The sequence below is a fragment of the Aphis gossypii genome, chromosome X (genome assembly GCF_020184175.1).
Source record: "Aphis gossypii isolate Hap1 chromosome X, ASM2018417v2, whole genome shotgun sequence".
Classification (NCBI taxonomy): domain Eukaryota; kingdom Metazoa; phylum Arthropoda; class Insecta; order Hemiptera; family Aphididae; genus Aphis; species Aphis gossypii.
Window position 1 is genome coordinate 25,042,218 of NC_065533.1, and position 19,917 is coordinate 25,062,134.

General features: G+C 25.9%; 1 protein-coding gene across 3 annotated transcripts in view; it reads right to left on the reverse strand.

The window, feature by feature from the left end:
• The window catches only part of LOC114124529 (GDNF family receptor alpha-1), a 187,612-nt gene extending 167,715 nt beyond the window's left edge, over positions 1-19,897 (reverse strand). For 2 of the 3 annotated variants that reach the window (XM_050205158.1, XM_050205160.1), the window contains exons 1-2: positions 19,216-19,897; positions 2,396-2,512 (exon numbers count right to left, since the gene is read on the reverse strand). In XM_050205158.1, coding sequence (XP_050061115.1) covers positions 2,396-2,512; positions 19,216-19,411 — 313 coding nt within the window. In that variant the 5' untranslated portion in view covers positions 19,412-19,897. The remainder of the gene's footprint in view (positions 1-2,395; positions 2,513-19,215) is intronic. The other variant, XM_050205159.1, reaches the window with a different exon arrangement.
• Between the last annotated feature and the right edge of the window lie 20 nt (positions 19,898-19,917).

The following is a 19,917-nucleotide window of genomic DNA, read 5'->3' on the forward strand; positions in this document are numbered from 1 at the left end:
GTAATGGGGCTTATAATGTTTGTGTGTGTGTGTGTGTGTGTGTGTGTGTGTGTGCATGTGTGTATGTGTGTGTGTGTGTCTATAATATATGTACACAGTGAGGGATGTAATGGAGTTAGTGTGGGTGAGAGGGTAACAAATAGGTGTGAGCGAGCGTATTATAATATATTATACCATCGTCGACGGTACGAGCAATATTTTTGATTTTTTTTTTTTCATACGCACTCGACTTAGTTTTCCCAAAACTCGGTATATTATATGCACGTACATAATTTTAACTACACGTATAGTACGTGTAGATATGGGTAGTGTCGATTCTTTATTTTATTTTTTTCAACATAAAATGCTTTACGAGTTTTTGATAAAACCGTATATTATACTTTTTTTTTTATTAGTATCATAATAACTTATATAATGTATAGGTACGCGAGTATTGCAAATACAAGTTTAACGTATAACCAACAGTATCAAGACGTACGCTGTAAGTATATAAGTACACTTTTTTTGTTATTATTCGACAGAGTGTAATAAACCGCAGATATTTATGGGAAAACGTAATCCTAAATCCTGATAAAAGCATATGTATAAAAATATATTTAATTATAAATAAATTAAAATTTCTAATGTAGAGAATATTTTACTAGAGATTTTTTTCAAAAAAAGGTTTCAATTTAAGATATAAGATATTCTTAGAAAAAATTCCATCTTGAATACTCATCAATAAAATTATTTTGCTGGTGAGTTAATGGCAAAGCCAAAACTCCAAAATGGTTTAATATAGCCAAATAGTTTCTTGATATTGAGAAATTTAATTGGTAGAAAATAATATTTAAAACACGTTAACGCAGATTGGTTATTATTCATACTTGTGCGATTTTAGTACCTACGCAATTTTTATTATGATATCGAATGAGAAAAATATTTTTAAAAAAATCATGATTCCATTTTGAATATTTTAGTATTCATTTTTAAATTTATAGTATGTATAAAAATAATCGTTCATATTTTTACATTTGCAACAACTATCGTAGCAATTTTAATAATATCATTATTTCAAAAATATTGATAATTAGAATTGTGTAGCTTTGATTTAATTTTTAAAACTGCTATAAAACGAGTGATTATAATTTTTATATACTAAAAATTTAGGGATAATTACGTTATATTAAACGTATAATATAATATGATTATTATCATTTTATTTTCATTGATATCGAAACGTATTTTTTTTCTGTAATATAAATCAGTTAGTTTTGTTACATATTTGTATTAAAATAATAGCATTTAATTTTCATATCACTGATATCTAAATCTATACGTTAATTCGGGATTTCTGTAAAAAAAACTTCCCTAAATGTACGTCACATAGACATAGTACTTTAGGTGTAGCTATATTAGATATGTAAATGATTCACTGTTAGATGGGTTAGCGTCAGTGGGTCCACCTATGTTTAAAATAATTATGGTGCTAGGTGAAACAGAATTGCGTTAGGTACCTATGTATATTAGTATTCTGGACATGTGCAAGCTTTTGGCTAAAAATAATTGTATGGGACCGCTTAACGCGCCACTTCACATTTTTCTGGTGTTACGCTTTTTCTCCACTCAAACGGCCGTCTACGACGTTTCGTCTTGACAACAAATATATATATGTGTTTCATACACAAAGTGAAATTGTTCATTTGGTACAACGAAAATGAAAAACATTTTTTACACTTTATGAAACAGAAAACAAATATATATTATGGGGGTATGGTTTTTCATGATTTCGTAATCTATTTAGTACTTTAGTCAATTGAAATGTACGTATTTTTTGTTGTTAAAAATATATACTTTTCTATTATTTCTATGCGCTTTATGATTATTTTATTTGTATTGCCTAAACAATAACTAAAATGTACTGGTCGTGATTTAAAAACGCAAGTAACGCAAAATATAAAACGTGTAAAATATTTAATAAATTAGCACTGGTTAAAATATCAATGATTTTTTTATACAAATACGTGATAAACTTAATTTATTTATTTATTATTATAAATGAATGAAAAAAATATGTTTAACCTTATATTTTTAATTTCCGTTTTTTTATGTCAAATATACTTATTTTAATTGTTTGATATACCTGCGCGCATATTTTTAATTATAATTTATTTTCAAAGCATTAAAATTCACGTTAATTACTATAATATAGTAGAATATATTATTAAAAAAGTATTTATTTACTACTTAGGTATATACTTTTACTTTTATAAAAGCTAAATATCGTTTAATTATAAATATTTGGTGACCTAATTCGTGTTAACAGAAATTAAATCATATATAATCATTCCACGTCATGTACCTACTCGCACAAATAAGTAAATAAGTATTTTTATATGCAAAATTTAATATTTACCTATTTCGTTTCCACATAGACTTGGAATGAGGTTTATAATTTTAAAACATGATGGATCTTCGTTGCATAAAGATCTCGCCAACAAACAATTCAGACTTCCCGTTGGCGTTTTATCTTCTGCAAAACCAAACAAAAAAAACATTTATATTCATGATAATAAAATATACATTTAGAATAATTTATACAATTAATTAAATCATCACATTAGTGTAGTCAGTTTAAACTTCGATTTTTATTAACTTAATGAGGGACAAATAATTTTTTAATTAGTATAAAACGCAAATAACTAGATTATTTATATACATCTAATAAAAAAGAAGTAGTCAAATAAAAATACAAAATATAATAGAAAATACGATATAAATACATATAATTACGTATCGAGTCTTATAATGACATTCTCACTAATCTTTTTTCTGGATTCTTAGCACAATATTAACTTTTTATATTTTTACCGTAATTAAATATAGTACTTATATAATAATATTTTTATGATTTTTTCAAAATCACATGTTTTAAAATGCCTCTTTTTAAAGTTTTCTTATGGTTTAATCGCCTTGAAAAATATGTAAATAGATACATAGAAATTGTCTATAGCGTTCTTATTATGAAAAAAAGTTAGCAAAGCCAATGCCTTTGTGTTGCAATTATAATGTTTTTATAGTTTAATAGTCCACATATTTGTGCACTTACTATGGATAATTTAATGATAATTGATAATTCTTTAATGGATTCGCCTATACAACACTATTATATAATATTTATTGGAATGGAAATATTATAAACATTGGATTTAAATCATAAATATATGATGCTAAAATCGAAAAAAACCAAATAGAAAATACTCAAGATAAAAATAAAACGATTACGATAAATAAATCAACAAATCTTAGTAATATTATTAATTTTAAAAATATGTGAAATGAGTATTTATAAATATTCGTTTTGTATTGTTGTAACTTATGATTAAAAATATGGTATTCCTTTATTCCAATGTTTTACTATTTTGATTTTTTTTGTTTTTTTTTAGTTTTTGAGTCATTTGTTCGCTATTTTTTCCTAAAATAATGTTTATATCTATACCATCATAGCAATATCTAAAGACGTATTGAAAAATATTATAAAATGATTAATTATTTTTATTTAAAATTATTTATACATATAATCAACCGCGATAAGAACTCAAATTATTTTAGTATTCAAGAAAAATTATTTAAAAACATAATTGAATCATATAATATGATAGGCGTTTACAAGCCACTTTTAAATTCCTGCTGTTTATTTATTTTATTTTTTGATATCTAATAATATTACCGATACATATTTTTTTGACTGTTTAAAAAAATCCGGACTCTAAGTCTATAGATTTCCCTAATCTCCCGTCTTCGTGAAAGTACGTGTTTAAAATAATATATGAATACAGCGAAAAAGTTCTTAAATTTGATTCAAGAAACAAAATTGGTGAGATTTTTTATTCGTAAACTTTCACGAGTTATAAACCATAGCTCATATATATATATATACAATATACAATTTATATTATGTATATTGTATAAATTAGAAATATTTTTGATAAATACTCATTTTCTTGAATATAATTAACGTTTTTACAAATGTTTTTTTTTTTTTTTTTTAAATAATAACCTAATTGATTACTTAAAATAATTTTAAAATTTGTACTGTTTAAATTATAGCATACATTTTTAATGGTATATCCCACAGCAGAATATTTTGTTTAATGTATAAAAATTCGAATGAGGCAGTAGTTAATTACTTTACTTATAAGTATTAAAAGTTTCAATGAGCGGATAAATGAATCAACTTTTTGTATTTTTATCAATTAAACTTAAATTATTTAACTATTTGATAGTTATTTATTAACCATACTTATTTGAGGTATTGAAATTTTCAGAGAAAAACACAATAATATTACTTCGAAATAAAAATTAAAAAATATAACTGTTTTTTTTTTTTTTCAAAAACATTTAAACTATTTACAGTAGGTAGTGAATATAATATAGAATATGTCATTTTATTTTGTTATATTCAAATTATGTAAAATAAAATATTTCCAAAAACGTTAATATTTTTCGAGAAATTGAGTATTTCTCTGGAATCACCATGTATATTGTATATATTATCCTCTCGGGTCAAATATTTTGTTTTGAATTGGTGTTTTTTTTTTTTTTTTAACGAAGACAAATCGTCGGCGCTTAACAACAACAACGACGACGATGAAAAAAACATACTTTATTCTCCGTTTCTGTATTATGCGCGTGACACTAATAGCTTGGATCGCCACTGTAATGTCGGACAGTCGTGCGTGGGGTGTACCTACTTCCTAAGTTCAGGACAAATGTATCTGCCTATAAAAGCATTGCGAAAAATCGGTAAAATTCGCTCAAGGGATATACAGTCTGAACATATATATATGTATGCATAATTCATAAATAAACGTATTCGCCAACTTGCATTTGCCCGTATGCTTAGATGGCTAGATCGATAGACGGTTTTTCTTTATGGCCATCTGGGTCATCCAATGTAATTTTCTCGTACCTGCAGTGCTATAATATAAATCGTATAAACCGTCTTTGTAGTAGTAGTAATAATAATATACGATCAACATCCGTGTAATACACAACGCGCAGTACTCATAACTTATCTCAAAATCAATTTAGAAACACTAATTTTATTTTCCACTGCGGGCATTTGTATTCGAAGCACATCAACACTTAAACACATTATAATACAAAATCAAATATTATACAAATCTCGGAAAAGGTTTTTTTTTTTTTATTTCCTCGGACTACGATTGTTTTGATTAAATTATACAGTGAAGTTTCAAGTTATGAGGAGCTATTAATAATGTGATGGGCACCTATTTATGTCGTTGAAAGCAATCTCGACAAGCTTCTTTTAAGTTGTTTGGTTTTCACCGTCTTGCATTTCAATTAGGATGAATTTATTTAATCTACTCTAATTGATTTACTCGTAACTTTTCACTATAGAAAATTAGTTAAGTGCCGAGTGATAAATAATTAATCGTTGCAACTGCTAATTATTAAACTATTCTTTTTTATTGCTACACTTTGATAGAAATAGTAAATAATAATACATTTTTTAAATCGTTTATAGGCTAGCTAATATTGCTTTTGTCGCTATGTACAATATGTACAACCTATATACTCGGATTACGTTGTGTAAAACACTATATTGTATCGATCCATAATACTTATAACAATCTCGTACAGTGCTTATTTTAAGTTATTACAACCAGCAGCCATATTATAGTAATAATGTACACCTTACGACTTATCAACAAATCCCGGGAACTTAGATTTATCGTATTGACTTGTGCGTCGCAATCTTAAGGGTCATATAATAGTAGATTTGGCCCACATTTTGGATCATCTCCAATTTTTCAAAAGCCTTCGCTGCTGCAGCTACTGCCAAACTACCATCGGTCTTCATTGCATCCGAATGAAGGTTATGTTACCGATCTGTACTAAGGGGGTAGGACACGAATATTTAAGACGGATGTGTAAACATGTAATGTAAAATTTAATACTTTGTATGTTTTGAAAACAAATACTATGTCATTTATCAAAAATAGTATTTGGAATTATGTAATATATAATTAGCTACTTTTAGCTAAATCGATTATAAGGAAAATAATCACCGTTTTCCGTAAATAAAATTAACAAAATTGGATGATATACACGAAATGGTACTTTCATTAAACGACGTGAATATAATGGTTAACAAATTGGACCAATAGGTGGACAATAACATTTGTGAAAATTATTTAATATATTATGTTAAAATAGAACTTTTGACGCTATCACCAATTTTAATTTCGATGTTTTATATAACTTATAAATGCAAATTTAGTTCAGTTTAAATGTATAATACACAACTTATATGCAAATAAATGAACCTGTAATAGTGTAATGAAAATTAAATTTTATAAAGTAGAATCGTCAGAGAAATATAAAATAATAATAATAACTGATACACTTGATAGATTGAGAATGAATAGTTTGCCACCGATAATTTGCGATTTAAAAATATACATAAATAATATGTAGTAGAAATGAATAATAATGCACTGTACACAGACATGATAATCACAAGTATATTATCATGGATTTTGAGTTTTCCATGATAAACAAGACAAGTATGGTATTTGGAGCTATCTCGATAGTCTTGATCGGTACAGAATTCGTAAAATAGAAGGCCGACAATTATAATTACTGGCGGGAAAACAAATACGACCTATAAAAGATCATAAACTTCCTACTAATAGCTTAAAGATAAATAATTAAGAGGATATTAAGTATGAAATAAAGTTAAGAGATGCATATTTGCAACAATTAAGTATGCGTATGGAGTTAAAAATAAATAATTTAATGCGCTTATATATTATAAAGAATTATATTTGAAAGGAGATAACTAGATAAGACAAATGTACTAGTCACCTAAAATAAGCGTTCAGATAAAAAGATATTAAATATAAGTTAGGAATTACAAAAGTTCCCAATACTTAACATTACGTCATGATATGATAAATGTTTTAACCAAAATTTTACGATACATAATAGGTACAAAAAAAAAAAAAAACACTCAATATTGTAAAATTAAGGCATTTATCGCTTCGCTCTGCATCAAATATGTACGTTGTCACGTTTCGTTAAATATTAAGACACACTAACAGCTATAAAAACAGTCAAGAATAAAATTTCGTACAGTAATGATTTAAAAATATTTTAAAGAAACGTTAATACATTTATCCATTTACATATTATTAATATGCTAATTGATTGATGTAATAATCAATCAATATACTCATAAATATATTTTCGAAAAAAATTAACGTTCATCGTCAATATTATAAGATTAATATAAGCTGCGAACGTTTTTTCGACAGCCTTTTTAGAATTCATCTCTTACGGATGCAACGCTTGTAACAAAAAGACAAGGCTCAGCGATTACATTATTCACCAACATGCATCGTTGTCGTCGCAATCATCATCTCTCAAAACGCGAATATTATACACAGTGCGCAAATGATGTTACGCGGTTTAGCGATGAATTTATACAGTTGCTTTTTTTATACAATTCCGACAGTTCAGAACGGTCTCAGAGATGTATATAATATATATATATATATATATATATAGTATACACGTATATATAGGTATAGGTACACATATAATAATATACTGTCTCGCCTCAAATAGTTGGCCCGAATAAAAAAAAACATATATAAATACGTATATGCCACCGGGGGCGTTCCGAATACATCCACATTTAAAGGTTATTTTTCGTACGAAAATATTCGTTTGTGTCAAAATATTAGGGAAACGCATCGATGCACATATTATTATGTACCGAAGCGCATAACTCGTCGGGTACGCCGTGCAAGTGTGTCTAACCTATACACATCGATTTATACCACGACGAAAAGCCATAACGAGGAATATAACAATTTTATCATTTAATGCAAAAGCAGTTAAAGTGTAGTCGTTAAAATATTGTGGAGAATATCACGTAAAAAGATAAATGCTGTTCTACAAATAGATTATTACAAAATCCGCGCGTAACCAATACAATAAAATAATATTTATAATATAAATATTAACAACCAAAAATGTTATTGTAGAAAATATCGTTTTGTTTCAGTTTTTGGAATAACAATTAGTGTTAACATTTTACTGAGATTATTGTCTTTTTACATACTTTCACTATGCTTTAAATGCTTAAAATAACTTTTTCTGGGATGTTCAATATTTATATTAACAAACATTGAAATAGGATTATGAAATAAAAATAAAATTTGCATTTTAATTTAGTTATTTAAAATTTGATGGGTAGATAAAAGAATGTTAAGTATTTGTTATAAGATACAAACAAAAAGTTAATAATTTTAGAGCATTGAGGGTTTATGATAAAAATCACTGTATACAATATTAAGTGTTTTAATAACTGAAATTAATAGCTTTAACAAAATATTTATTAAATTAAAATTACTTTTTGTTTTAATTGCATTTAATAATTATAGTTAACTTGAAATGTAGGTAATGGATGAAACATTTCTTACACTATGTATACTAAAATTAGATAAAAACATTATTTTTTAAAACAATGTATTTTTATTATTATTATTATTATAATTATTCTCTAAACACTTAAAATAATAGGTCATGATGCCATACACCGTTCTTTCATGTCAGTGCGTACATTGTACAAATTAGAGTTGTTATAATGAAAAAATAGTGTCAACGATTTGAATTGGATAGTATTACGAGTTATTCAAGATTGCTATAAAGTATTGTTACTTTAAAAATATATTTCATATTTTTATTCTATTAAAAGTAAAAATGAAAACAATTTGTATTTTATGTATTATAAGTATGTTGACGTATTACTAATATATAAGATAGAGAGATTTTCCGGAAACTGTTTAATTATTATTATTTTGTTTTTTTTGTTTGTTATTAATATTTTTTATTTAAAGGTATACAACTTTTAGCTATATGTGCATTTAACAACTTTTTAATTTTTATAACCTATTAAAAAAGTCGAATACAACATGATTAAATTAGATTACAATATTAATTATTATTATTATTATTATACTCGAAATTAGTTTTCGTTTTATAAAATATTAAAGTATTTTTTAAATAACTACTTAAGAAATTACAGATTATAAATACCTAAGATATATGAATATAAAAGTTAATAAGTATAATCATTAAATTTTAGATTTGTTTTTAAAACTTGTTGGTAGAGTATAACCTAAAGTTTCATCTGCTCGACTACTCCTCATAACAATTTTACGACACGTTTTAAAATACTTTGTTTGTTTTAATAACGTAATATACAAGTGGAATCTATTTAAAATCTTCGAAAGCCGATAAACACGTAAATATATAATTTATAATTATACAACCAAACCCAAAATTATATTATATACGTAAGTACCTTTAAAATACGGTTAAGCTTTCTGGACTTCAGTTACGCAAACGAACAATACATGTCTTTGGTTTTAGTAATTATTTTACAATAAACTTGTGTTTATTTGTAAATAGTAAAACTAAAGAATTTTGTAATATTTAAACCTTTCTATAATTTGCATTTGATAGAATTCGTAAATAACTACTAGAAAAATATATTTTATATATTATCAGTGATTAATTAAAAGTTACAGCTGTTCTACTGTGGTAAATGAAATAAGAAGAAGAGTATTTCTCAGTGAATTGTACAATAAGAATTATATTTCGATAAAGCATACATTGTTATTACTCACAATTCCATCATTATACATAATAACAGTTATGTTAGTAATAAATTCATTAGTATAATAAGAACCAATTGTAGTCTTGGATCAGTTAAATAAAAAAAAATGTAAATTCTAATATTTATAGTTGACTGTTTTATAATATGTTTTATAGAAATTGCAGTATGTGACTTAATAATTTCTTTCTCCGATGAAAACAAACTCAAAATAAGCATTTCTTTAAATATTTTAAAGGATTATATTATCATCAATTAAAATAAATAAATAATACAATTAGCACACATCTTTTTGAAAAACTATAAAGTGATCATAATATTATTATGATAATTTTAAAAGTTAAACTTAATAATAATGTGGCAAAATTAACGTGTGTAATTTTATATATTAAGTACGTGTTTACAATTTTGACCTTAACAAATCTATATCATAAATAATGTATGGCATGTGAAACTTAAGTTTACTACAATAAGACAAAAACAAAAAAAAGATAATAATAATAATAGAAAAAAGATAATTTTTTTTTTATCGTTTTTAGTCTTCAGTATTCAGTACACGAGTACTATTTGTCGTTGTAGGGTGATATATCTTCTCGATTTACTTTAGTAAAATAAATGTTTTAAATATTAAAATGAGCGGTTGAGATCGTGATATAAATAAAAAGTTCTCGATAGGAGGATTTGTTCAGAAAAAAAATATAAAACCAATAAAATATCTTGATAATTAATTATTAAAAAAATGGTCGAACATCATTATCGTCATCATCGTCATAATCATTAAATGAAATATTATGGTCAGGATCTTGTTAGATACCTATAATTTGTCTTCTTATACATAGGATTCTGAAGTACTATATACTAGAACAGTATAATCAAATCAATTGTGTACAAATACGAGAATATTGTATAATTAAAAAATGAGCAATACGTCAAAAGGATTTATATTTAGATTAAAGAAAAAAACCATTTAGAACTTAAATGATAAATAATTTATTTTCTAAAAAATGGGTGACAAATTACTGAATGAATAATAAATTAATATAAATTCAAACCATTACCTAGCTATGAAATACAGATCTATTTATTTGTATACAATTAATAACATAATACAATTACTTTACCTATGGATTAAGTAAATTTATGAATTATGATAAACTTATAATAGGTATGTTAATTATTAAATAAGTAATTGATAATGACTGAACGATTTAATCATTTCAGTAAGACGTAAATTCGTGATTTTTAACGAAGTATAATATTATATTTTTTACATTTTGTCGCCTAAATATTTATGGATAAGTACAGTATTATAAATAATAATAAATTCTTTATAATATGTATTATGTCTATAGTTACTTATATAGTTAAATGCATTAAATATAACTTATTTGGTATTCTTAGGTTGGCCTTGTAATAACTTAATGAATATCTCAGTTTGTATGTTTTGAAACGATTTGTTTATTTACCGAATCTATCATGAATTCAAAAGAGTGTCTTTATTGATATAACCGTAGGTACTTGAGAATTGAGAAACGATTCCAATAAACTGTCTGTTAAATTGTCCTCGTTAAAACAACTGTTTATTATGATTTCTTAATGATATTTCAGATACATATTTTTCTTATTCGTTTGTTTGTTTATTTATTATCGTTTCTTTATCAATATTCTATATAACAAAATATGTTAATATATTATCTCATCAAATTAACCTTAAACTAATCACACTCTAAATATACAGAAACAGAATATATAGGTAATATAAATAAAGTAAAGTAAGAATTAAAGCATATAAAATAAAATAATTTAATTTCAAAGTAACGATAGTATATTATCATTTATTTTGAACTAATTGTATTTACACTATAAATCAAGTTAGTATAAATACAAATAAATACGTTTTTAATAGTCAAATTTGTATGTATTTACAAAATTTTAATTTCAAGGGTGATGGTTAAAGTAATTTTTATGAATTTCAATCAAGGTATTAAAATACAATTTTTAGAGTTTTGGAGTTTCAGGTACCTATATCTTGAATGATAATTTAAAAAGTGATCATGTTTATAATATAATCTAACCGTACAAACCGATGTGGATATTATAGATAAAAATCACAAATTATTGTGTATTTATTCGATTGATGATTTTAATTGAACTTCTAGAGAGAGGAAGTGGACGATAAAAAAATCAACGGCATGATTATAACTCGGAGTATAATTATATAAAGAATTTAAATTGGAAATTGTTTGAAAGACCTCCGTGGTACTTCAAATTAATTAGTTCAGTAAGTTTAAAGATAAATTTAAAATGTCGATGTATTTTACAAATTTTATTTTGAACTAATAATAATTACAATATATTAATAATAATCTTTATTTTTAAATTTTGATGTAAATATACATATGGAGAATGATAAATTTATAAAACAATGCTTTTTCAGTTCTCCATTTACCTAAAATCTAAACCTAACAACTAATATAGAACTCTGTAATTACAATTTAAATTGCTAAAAAAAATATATAATTCCATTTTTTATTTATTTTTTCATTTTTTTCTAAAATACGCAGGAACCTTATTTTCATTTTTTTGACTTTTCATTTTCAAAATTATGTAAATTTATGATATTTTTCTTCAAATATATCATTATTATAATGAAACTTTTTTTTTTATGACTTTGTACTCATTTAAAATAAATTTTAATGAATTTAAAAATAAATCTCTTTCAATATAATTATAATATAACGCCCTAGAAAAATCGAATGTGTGACACATGGTTTTTGTATTTTTCATATACCTATTTATTACAGATCAAAAGATATTTTTACTGTTGAAAAAAGTAGATGAGCGTATATACTATATTAACTATATACCAGTAGAAATTTCTAGGGAATTCCACGTAAAAATGATCGTCAACCACCCGCTAACTATACAATACCCATGTCCCACAAGCGAGAATTCAATAAATGTCGATTCAATACTCCCGAGAAAAGTCACTATTTCATTCTCTTAAGAAGAGAATATTTACATTTATAAGAAGCTGCAGTGTATCAACGATTTGTCACAATTCTGGTTAGACTGTAATTTATTTATTATATTATTATGAACGTAAAAAAATAATTTATCATTATCACGTATATGCGCGTGATAATATATATTTTTCACAAGATCTAAAACAAGTCAACTAAAAGAAACTTTTACAGATCAATAGGTGTAAATGTGAACAAAACTCATGCTGCGGCTTGATTAATTAAAGTAAATTCAAAAGATTATTTTTTAAGTCAAAAATTATCTTCTTCTTAATAATCAAGCTTATTTCATAATATATTATATAATAGGGAAGTATTCAAATGTTTTCATTTTATTCGGTAAGCGAATAAAAATTATTTCCTTGAAAACGTACATAAATTATGCACACTATAACGATTATTACAAAAATAATATGATCATTATATGTACTGACATTACTATTTTTGAATGTACCTATACCTAACTGTTTTGTTGACGGCAAAGAATAAAAAATAGAGTAAAATTAAACCATGTTACGACATTTCATAACACGACATATTTAATTATTATTATTTTATTATAGAGCACAAATGCATACATAAATATTATCATGTTATTTATAACTATTTATGTTTTTATACGCAATAACTAAACAAATTGTGTACGATAATTATATATGATTACCCAAATTTATTATTACACTTACTGAAACTAAAACTGTATACCACCTACAAATGATTAAAAATATTAAATTTATATTGTAGAACTTATGTGATTATTATACGATACATTCAGTCTATATGATACAAAGCAAAAATAAGCACTGATTTTGCTTCACTCTCCTCGACGTGGAATAAAGTGGGTAGCTCACGACTTTTATAAATTTAAAATTTAAAATCAAAGTTTCTTGGCCTTCTAAGAAATGTTTTGATTACCTATTATCATTTGATTTTTCTTATACTTATAAATATTACTTTGAAAATTGAAAAACTGCCACTTATATACCAACTTAACTCGATTTGCAATCGATAGACAGACAAACTTTAAAAAAACTTTTCAAGCAATGTATGACTCAAAGAAATGGTTAAAGTAAAATAACAATAAAAAAAAACATCCATTATAGTATAACTGTATAAGTATATTTACCACAAAACTTCTGAGTATTTTCATTGAGTCCATAGATAATACGTGAACAGAATTATAACTACGCAATTACAATTTTACATCGAATGTTTTTATGATGTGGAACTGATTAACTGAACTAGCGTTAAAGCAAGTACCTACTATATTATATGGTTTATATTTTTTTAGTTACTATCTTAAAATAAAATTATACTTTATTTTATATAATCATTAGGTTAAAAAAAACCCTATCGATATTTTTATGGTATTCATTATACGAGTATATGATTTCATGATCATTTTAAATAGGTACATGCACAATACACTTATTTATATTCATGACGATCGACGTGTGAATTTAAAGAATGTTTACAAAAATATTAGCTAGTTAAACACGAGTAACTATCTACTAAATAAAAATAATCAGAATGCACATGCAATCTTGGTAAAACGACTAAAGTGAATTTTTCCTTTCTGAATGAACGGCTCAACAATGGTGAAATAAATTAAATGAAAAAAATGAAATAAATTTGCAAATAAGACCAATTGTCGTATAACCGCACAACAAAACACAAAATCAACAACGCATTTAAAGTTAAAACAATGAAATTTTTTTTATTTAAATGTATTTATTCTATATACATGATGTGTTATTTTGGTAACATTTTATATGACTAATAAATAAATATCTTCTTAAATGCATCCACTTTCAACATTCGTTTAATATTATATAGGTGCCTAATATTAATACTATATTAGATATGATTACGATTAATTTTTATTTTTATTTTTTTGATAGCAAATTAATTTATTCACGTATTTTTGATAGAAATATTTACGTAACATTGCATAAATACTGTGAGTGAATACAAAATACATACGCTTAATTTTCATAAATTAATGATTTTTCAATCGTTTAACTGATATTATTTAAAATACAAAAGTCAGTAATAAACAAAGCAATATAGTATACTAATTTTATTATATATTATATAATATACATATTATGTATGTACCTATAACAATAAAATTAAGCTTTATCGAATTAATTAATGAATTAAATAACGGAATAAACTTATTAAAAATTTATATGTCTCTAAAAAATTTAAAATAAGAAAAGAAAATTCAAGAAATTGACAAAAAGTTTGATTGAACTTAAAAAGAGTTGAATATTTTATTTTGATGCTTCAGTGAACAATATTTACAATATTATAGTAATTTAGTTACTCCAATAGAACGGAAATGAGTTGTTCATAATATATTACATCAGTATATAGTGAGAAAAAGTTTTAAAGTTCATAAAACTCAAATTATTAAAACTATTAATTTTTAATTTCATATAGTTGATGTATTAATTACATTTATAATGAATTTATCTTTAAGCCTTATAATATATTATACACATATAATAAATATATATTCTATAATATACTACAAAATTAAATATTACACCTACGCTATTATTATAATTTATTGTAATCTCAATCAGTTAAATAAGATTATGATAATATATTAATATGATCTTGGATTTTTACACTTAATCCAATGAGACATATTATATAGAATAGTTAGTTTAAAAAATAAACTAGTTTATTCTTAAATATATAAAATAATTACATTTATTAATTATCAAAGTACGTGAAAGATATAACCGTACAGTATGTTCAAAGATAAAAACGTTATTTTTACTAGTATTAAATAAAAATCTCGACTCATTCACATTTGTTATAGCATATACGACATATTTATAGTTTTAACATTTGTAATATATTAATGAATAATTTAATCTAGGATGTTGCAGTATTTCTGCACTCAAAAAAAAAAAAAAAAATCCGCAATATAAGTGCTATAACCGTAGTATGTACCTTACACGGTGCGTGTATCATGTTACTCGTGGGAGTGGACGACGATTTTAATCAGAACGCTTTATTTTCTCAACTCAAGACGGTATAATTTATCGAGTTGACTTTAATCATATTATACTATACTACACAAAAAGTGTGTACCTAATTTATTTTACAACCAAACTTTTTTTTCTAGATCGTGATACCCATACAATATCGAGTTATGATTATTTTGAAATTTATATACAAACGTGAGACAATAAAGAGTTTATAAACATGTCTTAAAATTATTTTAAATTACTATTTTAGACTTGACTAGGATATTATTGCATTTAATTAAACATAAAAAAGTTTCAACTTATATAATATAGTATATTACATTGTATCTATATATGTAATGCAATTTTAAACAAAAGTTCCAAACAAAAAATTAAACTTACAAGAACCGTTTATTTATTTTCGTAACATTTTAAACAGTATATAAAAATGATTTAAATTTAAATATAGTATAGAACATAAGTAATGCACAATTATAAAGTAATCTTCTATAAAAATTAAAAATATTCAATTAAATATTTTGAAACATGAATTATTATAACTTATTATAACTATTAGGTATTTAATAACATTATATGTTATTTTGATCTGTATATTATATAGGTCAAATAATAAGACTTAATATTTTTGGTTTTTATTCGAACTTTAAAAAAGATCTTAAATTTTTTTATGTTTTTTTATTAAGTATTCAATTATAACTTGTTCATATTTTATAGTTTATAGTGTTTATACTATATAACATTATGATAATATAGAAGTATAGGATAAATTATAAAGCAAAATAATCATCTAATTACATAATAATATTATGTATCAAGTATATAATTATATATATATATATATATATATATATATATATTTATTATCGTTACTATTTGTATATCATATAGAAACGTACATTTTGTTTGTTTAAAAATTAATTCACTACTTTAGTACCTATTTATCTACGTCATTTTTTTTTTCTAAAAATCATTTTGTTTGATTGTTAGTTGTTATTAATTATTTTAAACACATTAAATTTATTAAGCGCAGAGTTATTTATGTACAGGTACCTATGTAATTTTGCTTGCACTTTCCAAATATCTAATTAATTGTTAAAATAATGTTGTTAAATAATATTAATCTAATTTTAATTTAACACTATTCAAGGAAATTAAAATAAACTAGTATTTTATGGCCATAAATGTATACCCAGTTGTTAAAAAAATTATTTTTCATAAGAAATTGTCTTACAGATAGTTAAAAACGCAATCATAATTAATTTCTAATTAAGTTTTAACACTAATGATTAGTGAATATAATACGGGAACGTTGCCAGGATTTCACTTCGTAGAGTCTATTTGAAAAGTATTGATTAAACTTTTCGATGCCAAACATCTAGAATATTATAACAATAACATACAGTAATTTATTTAATATATTTTAAGACAATCATAATATGAATGTAATATTATGATAATATATCGAAGATAAGTTTAAAATATCATATAATACAGTCATCATAAACGTTGCAATACTAACTTTGGTGAAGCGGTTGGTTTTTTTTGTTGTGATATCGAGTAGGTACAATGCAAAAACAAATAGAATTAGATTAGGTCAACTAATAATTACTACTGGTGTATGGTAAATGATAATATTATTTTAAGAGTAACTGCCGAATTGAGCTACTGATGTTTTCTTCAATTTCGGCATAGTTTTTCTTTTGTATAGCTATAAATACGTAGGTAACCGTTTCCGTTGTATACGGTTAAAAGCAGGATACTCGGCGGACTTGCTAGGTCATTAAATATTAATCTAAGTTGAATATTTTTACTTTTATACATTATTAACCTCTCTTAACATTATATATCATTATAGTCTTAAATAGCGGTGCAGGTTGTATTGTTTAATAACGTATACCTACTATAATATTATATAAAGGCATAATTATTTATTTCCGTATATATATAAAAGAATATATCTATCATATTTTGTTCAAGTTTATTATCGTGCTGGCTGAAATAAAATATCTAGGAAAAATGTTTTGAGGTGGTATTTAGGCCGCGGCTAAAAAATGTTTGGACGTCATAATAATGGGTATATAATATTATATGCCCTCTAAGATATCGATTCTTATATTATGTGTGTTACGACGGCGACGTCGGCGGCAGTGTGGCGTTGATGACGCGACGGTTAAATGGTAAGTTGCATGTGGTGCTCAATTAAAACCGTTAAAATTTAAAAATTTTTTTTATTATTATTATTATTTAATTTTTACTATAGTTATGCATAAAAAGGCAGCACGGCAACTACGTGGGTGACCAAAGGTTCGCATAATAAAAACGATGTTTTATTTTATTTTTTTTTTTTAAATAAACAGCTATATAGAAACTGCAAAAGTGCGGAAAGCTGAGATGTTAAACCACTCATTTATAATTAATAATTATTAATGTCCTAATAATATCATGGTTATATAATTTAACCGTTTTATTCTAAACTGAATAGAGTTATTCCGAAATAATACACTGTAGTCTCAGTAGTGGCTTGACGTTAGAGTGTATATATAACATGGGATATCGCGTCCCCTTGATACGAACACCACTCGATGACTACAAAAATTATTGTTGTTATTATTATTATTGTCTACCTACGTATACTTACTCCGTTAATCGTCGGGTCAAGATCCGCGCGAAGCGGATTTCGAGGTGAGTAAGGTGTATATACGCACAATACCGTATACGTTTCTGTATAATATATGGTGCGATAACAGAGGATGGAAAAAATTAAACGAAACAAAACAATAGTATACCTAACCGACCTAACTACGATATAATACAGTCATTTTTAGATACCTTTGTAATTTATTCATATAATATTATGATTTATGATAGTACACACGATAACTGTATGCGATCGCCGGACGGTCAAGCGACGGAATTTGTGCAATTGTGCATAAGCGCCGAATATGCAATTATCGCACACGATTATACACAGCTAATAGCTAAGTACAGCCGTGACGCATATCTATTATAATAATGTATGCGTTTATATTTTTAATATATTATGTCGTATAACATACAATGATGTGACTAAAATACAGTAACGTGTGAATATTTTCTGATGCCGAGTTGTGAAAACTGTGACAACCTATAGATCATGCGGTCGTAATATTACGCAATAATAATTTATTCTAAAGTATTATCAAAAATACTATATTTTCAACGCGGCTGATGAGAGTGTTATAATAGGTTCAAACGTTTTTACCGATTCGAAAGACGAATAACTATACTATAATATTATTATACTACTCGTCTGCCATGGCCACAAGAAATAAGCTTATAACCTTCTCTGAACTCGGGTCTAATTATAAAATCCGTCGATTTTCGATGTTTCTTTTACCGTCCCCTTAATATAACTATAACCTAACCCGTACAGAGACACGTGGTGTGATATCGGTTATAGCGACGGGACGAGAGCGAGTGGGAGAGATCAAAATCAAAATACAAAAATTTTCAAAACCTGTACCGCGGTGTCCGTCGATGGCGGTGGCCGTGGGCGACGCGACCTCGTGGCCCGCGACGGCCGCGTAATCGGACGTCGCGGACATGGTCGCCGGCGGCGGGTCGACGGGATCGCAGCACTCTCGTTCCGGGTACTCGCTGGCCATGGCCGCACCGACGGCCGCGGCTAACAGCAGCCACGCGGCCGCGAACATGACGGATGACGGCGGCAGTGCGCGCGGTTATTACCACTGACCCGGTACCGAGGCGATCGACGATCACATTCCGACGGTCGTGTCGATCTTTTCGTTCGCCGTCGTCGTCGTCGTCGTCGTCGTCGTCTAACCTACCGACCGGCGGCGATCAAATTTTTTGCGGGCAATCGGACGAAATTTGAAATTTGATAATAATATATTATGACACGGTTCGGACTCGACGACGTATTATATATAAAAAAAATATATATATATATGTATAATATATTATTTTAATATCGGGTATTCGGAAAAACCGAAAAAAATATATCGCTTAAAACAAACGATTCGCGGCCGCAATAACTGATTAAAATATTTTTTATTTTTTTTTATTTTTTTTTTTTACTACGCGACGACAACGACGACTATACTACGATCCCGCGCCCTGCTGACGGAGGTGGTCCGGCGACGACCCGCTGGTGGTTTTCGGTGTGTGGTTCGCGCGCGACGCCCGAAGTACGACTGAC